General features: G+C 47.6%; 1 protein-coding gene across 1 annotated transcript in view; it reads right to left on the bottom strand.

Annotated features, from left to right (window-relative positions):
* Nucleotides 1-10,843: 10,843 nt before the first annotated feature.
* TTC36 (tetratricopeptide repeat domain 36) overlaps nucleotides 10,844-11,292 on the bottom strand; it is a 34,823-nt gene continuing 34,374 nt past the window's right edge. Inside the window, exon 3 of the mRNA XM_082273730.1 lies at nucleotides 10,844-11,143. Coding sequence (XP_082129856.1) covers nucleotides 10,887-11,143 — 257 coding nt within the window. The 3' untranslated portion in view covers nucleotides 10,844-10,886. The remainder of the gene's footprint in view (nucleotides 11,144-11,292) is intronic.

Raw genomic sequence — 11,292 nt, 5'->3', positions numbered from 1 at the left:
TGCCACAAGTTTTGGGAAAATTACATGTTTTTTTTTAACACAAAGTTGTCACTAAATGATATTTTTCTCACACATGCCATGGGTATATGTGAAATAACACCCAAAAATACATTCTGCTGCTTCTCCTGAGTATGGGGATACCCCATGTGTGAGACTGTTTGGCAGTCTAGCTGTGTACAGGACCCCGAAAACCAATCACCGCCTTCAGGCTTTCCATTTTCAAGGGCGTAAATTGTTGATTTCACTCCTCTACTTTTTACAGTTTCAGAGGCCATGAAATGGTAAGAAAGCACAAATCCCACCCCCCCCCCCCCAATTACCCCTTTTCGAAAAGTAGATCCCGTAAGCTATTTTGCAAAGTTTTGAAAATTGAAATAAAGAGGAAAAAAAAAGCATTTTCCTTTTTTTTCTTCATTTTCCAAAATAAATGAGAGCTGCAAAATACTCACCATGCAGCTTAGCAAATACCCTGGGGTGTCAACTTTTCGAAAAGGGGTCATTGGGGGGGGGGGGGGTTGTGCCATTTTCGCATTTCATGGCCTTCAAAACTGTGATAGGTAGTGAGGAGTGAAATCAACAATCTATGCCCTTAGATAGCCTGAAGTTGGTGATTGGTTTTCGGGGTCCTGTACGTGGCTAGGCTGCCAAAAAGTCTCACACATGGGGTATCCCCATACTCAGGAGAAGCAACAGAATGTATTTTGGTGTGTCATTTCACATATACCCATGGCATGTGTGAGCAATATATCATTTAGTGACAATTTTGTGTAAAAAACAAAACAAAAAAAAAATAATAATTTTCTCGAAACTTGTGGCAAAATATAAAATATTCCATGGACTCACCGTGCCTCTCAGCAAATATCTTGGAGTGTCTATTTTGCAAAATGGGGTCATTTAGGGGGGGGGGGTGTTCTATCTTGAAATTGCAGGGCCTCCGAAACTGTGACAGGTAGTGAGGAAGTAAAATAAGCAAATAACGCCATTAGAAAACCTGAAGGTGGTGATTGGTTTTCGGGGAACCGTACACAGCTAGGCTCCCAAAAAGTCTCACACATGTGGTATCCCTGTACTCAGGAGAAGCAGCAGAATGTATTTTGGGGTGTCATTTCACATATACCAATGGCATGTGTGAGCAATATATCATTTAGTGAAAACTTTGTGTAAATAAAAAAACAAATTGTAATTTTCCTGAAACTTAGGGCAAAATATAAAATACACCATGGACTCAATATGCCTCTCAGCTTTGGGTATCTACTTTCCAAAAAGGGTTCATTTGGGGGGTGTTTGAACTGTCTTGGCATTTTATGCTAAATCTTAGCCACACATCACCCACTCTTCTAGCCACTTGAAGACCAAGCCTTTTCTGTGACTTTTTGTTTACATGAAAAAATATTTTTTTTTACTAGAAAATTACTTTGAACCCCCAAACGTTATAAAGCAGAGGCCCTACAGAACAAAATGGCGGATGCTGCAATTTTTTTCGTCACATGATATTTGCTCACAGATTTTCCAAACGCAATTTTTCGCAGAAAAAAATTACTTTTTTTTGCACAAATACAATATATATTTCCTAATTGTTTGGAAAAATGTAAAAGATTATCTTATGCCGAGTACATAGATACCAAACATGACATGTTTTAAAATTGCACACGCCCGTGCAGCTGCAAAAAAATACGTACATTTTTTAAAAGCCTTTAAAAGTCTTTACGGGTTACCACTTTGGATTTACAGAGGAGGTCTACTGCAAGAATTACTGCCCTCAGCCTGGCGTTCGCGGCGATACCTCACATGCATGCTGCAATTGCTGTTTACATATGACACTAGACTGACGCTTGCGTGCACCTTTGTGCGCAAGCACGGGGGGACAGGGGTGCTTGAATTTTTTTTTATAATTATTTATTTTGCTTTTTTATGTTAGTTTGACACCTTCCCTTTCATTTTTTTAAAAATAATTTTTATTGTTATCGCAGTGAATTTAAATATCCCCTATGACAGCAATCTGTAGTGACAGGTACTCTTTTTTTTAAAAAAAATTGGGGTCTTTTAGACTCTAGATCTCTCCTCTGACCTTTAAGCATCTGACCACACCAAGATTGGTGTGATAAGATGCTTACCCAATTTCCCAATGGCGCTGTTTATTTCTGGCGAAAAAGAAGTCAGGAAATGCTTGTGGCTTCCGGTATCTTAGGCCAAAGAGATGATTGGAGCCATTCTCATCTCCAATCAGCTCTATGGTTAGATAATTGAACCACCGGCTGCACTCTCTGGTTACCCGGCAGGACAGGAGAGCCCGAGAAAAAAGGCGGAAGGCAGTGGGAGGGGGAAGTCCCCTCTCCACTGCTTGCAAAAGTAGTCTAGCAGCCAATTATCCACTAGGATCACTTTTACATGTAAGCCGAAAAGTGTAAAGAAAGAAATCAGGCATGTAGGGAACATGGGTGTCTGTAAATGTTTTGAAAATTGTGTGAACTTGTTTCCAGAAGGGCTGAAGGGCAGAGCACGACCACAATAGATGTAGCATATCCACCAAGCAGTCCTTAAACACGTGCATACTCTTAGAGGGGCATGCATCCACAAACACAAAACACCGTATTTACATCTCTACAATATATTTACCTTTCAAACAAATAATCTTTTCATAAAAAGCTTTTTATATTGTGTGTTTCACTCACTGGTTTATAGTGTATCATATATTCCTTCTTTTGTCAGGTTATCTGTATCCTCATAGAAATCACTGCACGTGGGCTCGTCTCCAAAAACATTTTTTTTGTCATGTACCACATCTTTGTCTTTTAATAGTTATCTTGTCTTTTCTTTGGATATATTTTTTTTTATAATTTACTTTTTATTTTGGTTTTCATCAGTACAGCATTTTAAAATTACATTTATACAGCATATGCAAATGATGATTCTACAGTCAAGAACCCTCACAATAAAAGACAGTGATAACAACCAACACTCAAACTAATAGGAAAAAAAAAAATATATATTTTTTTTAAGTATCCTACAGTATCATATTACATATAAACTCTATACTCCCAATGTGCCATACTCAACTAATTGTAGGGTCGCCATCAAAACTATACATGGGAATTTCTTTGGATATTTAACTTTGAAAGAGAGGGTCTCAGCTGGAGTTCCACGTCTTTTGGTAAGTCTCAATAGCTGCTTATGACTTCCCTTTACACTTCCGCGTGTGCGGCGATCGCATGTAATATCGGAGCGCACTGCTCCTTCATTACATGCGATCGGATGTGCAGTGCGAATTCAGCCATACACTTTGTATGGCTAAATTCGCACTGCACCCGCACCAAACACGCACATGAAGCATTTTTTCAGCCGCATCAGGATCGGATTGCACAGTGGTTCACACTTGTGCGATTCGATCCTGTGCGAACTGTCAGATCGCACTGCGATATGCGATCAAACTGGGGGTGTCGTTAACATTTCATTGACACCCCCAGCGTATCGCATATGGCAGTGTGAACTGCCAGATGTGCGTTTGCGATGCGGGAACAGGCTGCGAATTCGCAGCCTTCCCGCATCGCACAAGTGTGACCCGGCACTTACTCCCCTTCTGTTTAGAAAAGTTAAAGCGGAACTAAACCCATTGATTTATCAGTTTAAAAAAAACAGTTACATTCCTGGCACGTGTCTGCACGGTAACTGTCACCTTGGTTGTGCGCTGTACCAAACTGTCAAACCAGCAAATGGCTGGTTTCATAACTGATCACATGTGTAGCATCATGGCAGTCAAATATCAAACAGAGGCCAAGATAGCAGCTTCCTTGGCTGAAAAAAATAGGAGAGTCTAGTTCCACTTTAGGAGACCAACTTGCTACTTCTAGCTTCTTATTTCGATTGCTCATGCAGATACTGCTGGCCAATAACTCTCCTGATCCCTTGAATAGCTTCCCTCCACAGATTCACCCAAGAAAGTTATATTTTGAGTTCATTCAAGGTTCTTATTTTAACTGAAGCCCTGATAACGGAATTTTTGTAAAATCTTACCTGTAAAATTCCTTTCTCTGAGTCCTCCGACAGTCGCCGCCTCTTCATATTCGTCACATATGGGGTATTAGACTTTGCTCCGAAGGAGTAGCTAGGCAACAGAATATGTTAACAATAAAGCTTTTAACATATCCCACCCTCAAGGGGTGGTCCCCTCAGTCAATACCCTCCTACTTCCTGCAACCATATCTCAGTTTTAGTGGAATAGCAGTAGAGTATACAATCAAACCCCAAAAGAGGGGCGGGGGCGGCGACTGTCGGAGGACTCAGAGAAAGGAATTTTACAGGTAAGATTTTACAAAAATTCAGTTTTCTCTTACGTCCTCCGACAGTCGCCGCCTCTTCATATTCGTCACATATGGGGACGTCCCAAAGCAGTGCAAACATGAGGGGTGGGAAACGCATCCGCGCCGAAAGGCAACGCAGTCTCCGCATCAAAGAAGGAACCTTACCAAAGGTAGGAAACCAGCTGGGCAACAGCAAAAAACAAGTGCTCAACAGGAGCAACAACCCAGGAAAAAAGACAAAAAACCAGGGGATACAAAACTTATCCCAACAGCCAGGAGTCCCCAACAAGGGACCCTAGGGAACAGCCGCACTAAGAACCTTGCGGCCAAAGGAAGCATCCGCCGATGCCTGAACATCTACTTTGTAGAATTTTGTGAAAGTGTGCACGGTCGACCAAGTCGCCGCCTTACACACCTGGGCTACAGAAGCCCCATGACGACAGGCCCAAGACGTACTCAGAGATCTAGTAGAGTGCGCCTTCACAGGCACAGGGGGAACCTTCCCCTGCAAAGCATAGGCCTGTTCAATGGTCTGCCTGATCCATTTGGCGATGGTAGAGGCCGAAGCCGCCATGCCCTTCCGAGGACCCTCTGGAAGAACAAACAAGGAGTCCGTCTTTCGAAAAGACTCAGTCGATTTAAGGTAAACCCTAATCGCCCGAACAACATCCAGAGAGTGCAATCTCACCTCCTTTGGATGTTTAGGCTTCGTGCACAACGAAGGCAAGACAATATCCTCATTAAGATGGAATTCCGAAACTCGTTTCGGAAGAAAAGAAGGATTAGGTCGCAAGACCACCTTATCCAAATGAATAACCAGGTACGGAGACTTGCAGGACAAAGCCGCCAGCTCCGACACTCTGCGAGCCGAAGTGATCGCCACCAAAAAGGCGACCTTTTTGGACAACATAGACAACGAGATCTCCCTGATCTGTTCAAAAGGAGCACGTTGTAACACAGATAGAACGAGATTCAAGTCCCAAGGGGGCAGAGGATCCCGCCTCGGGGGAACCAGATGCCGCACACCCTGAACAAAGGTGCCAACCAATGGGTTGGAAGCCACGGGACGTTGAAACAGAACGGCCAGAGCAGACACCTGACCCTTTATCGTAGCCAGCGCCAAACGCTGATCAACACCCGTTTGAAGGAAAGACAGCACACGGGACACCGAGTACGTGCGGGGTGAAAACCCCCTGGACTCACACCAGGCAAAATAGGCCTTCCAAGTACGGTAATAAACCTTCCCCGAGGAAGACTTCCTCGCGTTGATTAAAGTATGAACGACCTCCGGAGAGAGACCCCTCTCCTTCAGGACCTCGGTCTCAACAGCCAGGCCGTCAAAGCCAGCGACTGTAAAGCAGGATGGTATATCGGTCCTTGAGACAGTAGATCGTCTCGAAGAGGCAGACGCCACGGGGCGTCGACCGCCAGATTCACGAGGTCTGCGTACCAGGACCGGCGAGGCCAGTCCGGTGCCACAAGAATCACCGTGTTGCGTTCCGAGTGTAACCTGCGAAGGAACCTGGACAGCAACTGAATCGGTGGAAACGCGTACATCAGCCTGTACTGATGCCATGGGGCCACTAACGCGTCCGACGCGTCTGCCCGAGGGTCGCGCGTCCTTGCCACGAACCTCATCACCTTGTTGTTGAGACGAGACGCGAACAGGTCCACATCTGGAAGACCCCACTTCGCGCACAACATCTGGAATACAGCCGGATGGAGAGACCATTCCCCCTGATCCAGGGTCTGGCGACTCAGATAGTCCGCCTGCCAGTTCTCCACACCCGGAATGTGAACCGCCGTTATCGCCGGGACATGAGTCTCGGCCCAAGACAGAATGTCGGCCACTTCTCGAGCCGCTCGGGCACTCCTGGTGCCCCCTTGGTGGTTGATGTAGGCCACCGCCGTGGCATTGTCCGTCTGCACCTGAACCGGGCAACCCTGCAGCCGGTCCGTCCAGCGATGAAGACAGAGACTTATCGCACGCAATTCCAGAATGTTGATCGGAAGGGAAGACTCCCCCTCCGACCAAGTCCCCTGAGCGGACAGAACGCCCAGAACACCACCCCAGCCCGACAGGCTGGCATCCGTGGTGATCACCGTCCACGAGATCGGACGAAACGACTTGCCCCCGGACACCAACGGGGACTGGAGCCACCACAGAAGGTTTTCCCTGGTGCGAAGACTCAACGAGATTTGAAGATCCAGAGATTGAGGTCGCCCGTCCCACCTGGACAGGATCTCCGCTTGGAGACCCCGCGTGTGAAACTGGGCGAAAGGAATCGCCTCGAAGGCCGAGACCATCAATCCCAGACATCTCATACACGTCCGCAGAGACGAGTTCGGAACGTCCCTGAGGGACCTGACTTCCTCCCGGAGAGTCCTGAGTTTTTCTTCCGGCAGGAAGACCTTCGCCTGCACCGAGTCCAGTATCATTCATTCCCAGATAGGGGAGACGAACCGACGGACTCAGTGTCGACTTTGGAAAATTTATCGTCCAACCAAACTCCTGCAGAGTTTGCATCGTGACAGACAGGTCCTCCTCCAGACCCTGGCTGGTCGCAGACCGAACCAGAATGTCGTCCAGATACCCCAGGACAGAAACGCCCTGGGCCCTCAACAATGCCAGAACCGGTGCAAGCACCTTGGTGAAGACCCGCGGAGCCGAGGCGAGACCAAAGGGCAACGCCACGAACTGGTAGTGATCCTCCGCAATGGCAAATCGAAGGTACCTCTGATGACCCTCGAATATGGGGATGTGAAGGTACGCATCCTTCAAATCGATGGAGGCCATGAATTCCCCCGGAACCAGGGCAGCCACCACCGACCGCAGGGATTCCATGCGGAACTTGCGAACCCGCACAGAGCGGTTCAGAGCCTTCAAGTCCAGAATCGGACGAACCTTGCCCTCCTTTCTGGGCACGGTGAACAGATTGGAATAAAACCCCCGAAACCTGTCCCAATGAGGCACCGGAACCACCACTCCCTGAGCCCTCAGGTCCCGCACCGCCAGGTGCAGGTCCCGCAAGCGCTCTGGAGACAGTTGAAGATTTGAGGGAAAAAATCTGCTCTCCGGCCGAGAGAGAAACTCGATCTTGTAACCAGATCGAACGATTTCCAGGGCTGAAGAAAACCGAGCAAGCGTCCCCCCACCCCAAAACTGGGTGAGGGCGCCCCTTCAGGCCGAACTGTTATGGGCTGCAGGTCCGGATTGGCCGGACTTCTGTTTACCAGACCAGGGCTTCTTCTGAGAGCCTTGACCTTTGAACGGTTTGCCCTTGTAGTGCGGCCGAAAGGCACAAAAGGACCCCTGAGGGGGCCGAAAATTAGCATGCTTCTTCCCAGAAGCCCCCTTAGCCTTGGGGAAATGGGGCAAGAGAGTGCTCTTACCCCCGGTGATCCCCTTAATCAACACATCCAGGGACTCCCCAAAAAGGCGAGACCCATCATAAGGCAGATTGGCTAAGGTCTTACGTGAAGATTGGTCCACCGACCAACATTTTAACCAAACCAGGCGGCGAGACAACACCGCCGCGCTGTGCACACGTGCAGCCAACGGAATCAGGTCCAGGTCCGCATCACACAGATACATGACACCCTGGTGGATCTGATCCACCATATCCAGGGTCGCCGGCGAGGCCGAATCGGCCACTAGGACGCGCCTAAGCATCTGCGTCCAACTTGCGATCGCCTGGGCCGCCATGAGAGAAGCAAACAGAGCCTTAAGCATAGAACCCGTAACAGAATAAGTATGACGGGCAAGAGACTCCAGTCTCCTATCCGTGGCATCACGGAAAACAGGGGAACCCTCTGCAGGAATCGCAGTGGCTTTGTTCAAAACCGCAATTGCATGATCCACTGGTGGAGGCACACACCACCTTTCATCAGTGGCAGGCGAAAAAGGATAACGCAGCTTGAATTTACTTGGTACCGCAAAAGGTTTGCGCAGATCGCGCCATTGATCCTTAACAGCGCGCTGAAAATCAGCATTGCAGGGAAAAACCTGCGGCGTCCTGCGTTTCCTCTGCGTCCCATAAGCCGCCAAGGCAGCGGGGGGACACACTTCGTCCTGCAAACGCAGCGTTTGCTTAATGGAAGCAATCAACTCATCCATGATTGCAAGCTCTTCAGGCGAGCCAGGGGGAGAATTATCAACCCCCTCAACTTCAGCCTCCACCTCAGACCCCACTAGATCAAGAGAGGAGCGGGACCCCGATAAGGAGGCCCCTGCCATAACAGCCCCATCACCTTCACCCTCAGAATCAGAGGAAAGAGCAACTCTGGGCCTTTTAGTAGATTGAGCAGCCACCAGCATTTGCACCTGAGCAGCAAGGCCAGCCACAATAGTGGCTAAATCCCCCCCTGGGGGGGAAACAGCGGTCCCCTGGCTTTCCACCAATACTGTAGGAAATTTGCCCTCCTGAGAATCCATTGCCCCTGAAATGCCAGACAACCAAGGGTTAACTGCCCCTTTTAAGCAAGCGCGGCAAGCGCAGCCCACCGCACCACACTCAAGCACAATGAGACCCCCACAGGGAATATGCAAACTGAACACAGGCAATGGATAGCAAGAACAGAAGGATAAAACCTGAGGAGACCCTCGCCGCTGCCTCGATCGGTGTTCCTGGAAAGAGGAAGTGATGCTGCCAGGGCGCTCTATGTAAGCCTATGGAGGCTACAAGAAAATGGCCGCCATGCATGTAAACCATGCGGCCGGAGCGGGTGTAGGCAAAATGGCGTCGTTTGGCGCCGAAACCGCCGCTCCACAGTGCAATAAAACACACATTACATTCCAATATCAGAATACATGTCAGATCGCCGCAGCGATTGCTGTATATGCCCAAACATGCCAAAAAAACATGCCCCACAGCACACAGCTTCTCACACTGACCAGTCTGACACACACAGTGTCATACAGCTCCCCCCCCCCCCCCTTGCAGCCCACAGCATGCAGCCGAGAGATAGGGAGACAAGCAGTGTGAATAGAGGCAGGTAACACAGTCCCAGACTGACACCCCCCCAGACAGACAGGTCCCCACATAAATACACTTACCTCACATGGCGTGGGGGACCCGCACAGGCGAACAAGCCACTGCACATGAGGCAGGGAGAGTCGCAAGTCAAGACGCACAAAAATGGGGGTTAAGAAACCGCACAGCGTCCAGTGAGGTAGCCACCTCACCAATCATCCCTGCACCGAACAGGGATGGGTCGTTCACTATGCCAGGAGCGTTACCTGGCTGAACGCTCGATGGCAGACTGGGAAGCCACTGACCCACGACCTGCGACCAGGGGGATCAGCCCGAGACCCAGTCCGCATGATCCTCTTCATCCGAAGAACTAACTAACGCTGACAAAATAACAGCTAAATAAAGGTAGAGAGAAAAACTCAAACAAAATATTAAAAAGAAGAAAGAGTCTGGGACAGAAAGTCCCAGCACAGAGAGAGCCAGCCACTCCTGACAAGCTAGACATTAAAACTGAGATATGGTTGCAGGAAGTAGGAGGGTATTGACTGAGGGGACCACCCCTTGAGGGTGGGATATGTTAAAAGCTTTATTGTTAACATATTCTGTTGCCTAGCTACTCCTTCGGAGCAAAGTCTAATACCCCATATGTGACGAATATGAAGAGGCGGCGACTGTCGGAGGACGTAAGAGAAAAAGGGGTTTTTTTTTCTGACCCTGAAAGGTGTAGGCTGTTTTATATTACAACCTAATAAATAATTTGGACTGTTCTATTCTGGTAACCTGTTAGGGTACCCACTAGTGGGTAGCCTTGTCTGTTGTGAGCAACCTAACCAGAGCCAGTGAGCTCTTCGAATGTTTTTGTCCTCGGCTCTCACTACTTTGTATGAACTTACATCAAAGTCCCCAAGCCTCTTGGATGCTTTTTTCTTCATTGGATACCAGCTTCTGGGGGTGTATGTGAGTTTACCCCCTTCCTCCCATGTGAAAGCCCTGGCGCTAGGCAATTGGCCACTTTGCCCAGTCACAAGAGAGCAGGGAAAGGCCTTGACCCTGTGTAAGCTTCAATGGGATGGGGGGTATTGTATGAGCAGATACGTTTGTGGTCCATATAGTCCAGCTGGACTCTGTTTACTTTAAGGTCACTGCAAAAGACAAAAGGCACATTTTGCTACTAGAGGAAAAATGGTTTAACCTCAGCATACAAAAGGATTTTTACTATAAGAGTTGGGAGGCTGCAATAAACTTTGATGGGAGCTAGTTCTAGCTGGTTTATTAGCCTTCTTAGAAAAGAGCTAGAAATGCTTTAAAATGCATACATGGCTACTAATATTTATTTAAAAAAATAATACTGCAGACACATTTTCTTTTATGTAAACCTTTTGAAGCTTAATAAAGAAAATCTGAGTAGTAACAAAAAAAAGAAAAGAAAAATGGTATTTTGTAGAATGTAGATCCAGGGCGGTATACAAGTTGGATCAGGAAGTAAAATGTTTTCCCTAACTAAGCAAATTGGGCCACACTTTAGGTGATTTTTGTAGGCTTTTTCTAAACGTATTAACTGGATGTTTAGGATTTGTTTGGTTGAACTCAAAGATGACTTTGTAACTAAGAACTCCTATGGGTTTGGCACTCGTAAGTCTTGTATCATGTCCCTGAGCATTCTGTTACAAAGTGCAGCATATGGGTTGAGCAAAACTAACTGCTGTTTAGCAAAATCACTGCCTTGTTCAGCTGCTTGAAGAAAATCATTCTTAGCTGCTTCTTCATTTCCATTTAGTCGGAGAATTAGTCCACGCTGCACCAGAGCCTGGCGGGCTGCTATCCCTTTTCCTCCACTCAGCTCCAATGTTCGATTCAGATCCCCAAGGGCACCTGGATGTAAAACAGACCAGTGGATTTAGTAAATGTACAGTATAAATTTATAATCATTCACTAAGGCACGTAACTTAATTTGGTAGGCCCCATTGCAACTCCTCCCAACCTCCTCTTAGTATCTATTTGTCTCTAGTTATTTTGTACGG

The sequence above is a fragment of the Pelophylax lessonae genome, assembly GCF_965119305.1.
Source record: "Pelophylax lessonae genome assembly, chromosome: 12".
Taxonomy (NCBI): domain Eukaryota; kingdom Metazoa; phylum Chordata; class Amphibia; order Anura; family Ranidae; genus Pelophylax; species Pelophylax lessonae.
This window is presented reverse-complemented; position numbering and strand designations above follow the sequence as displayed.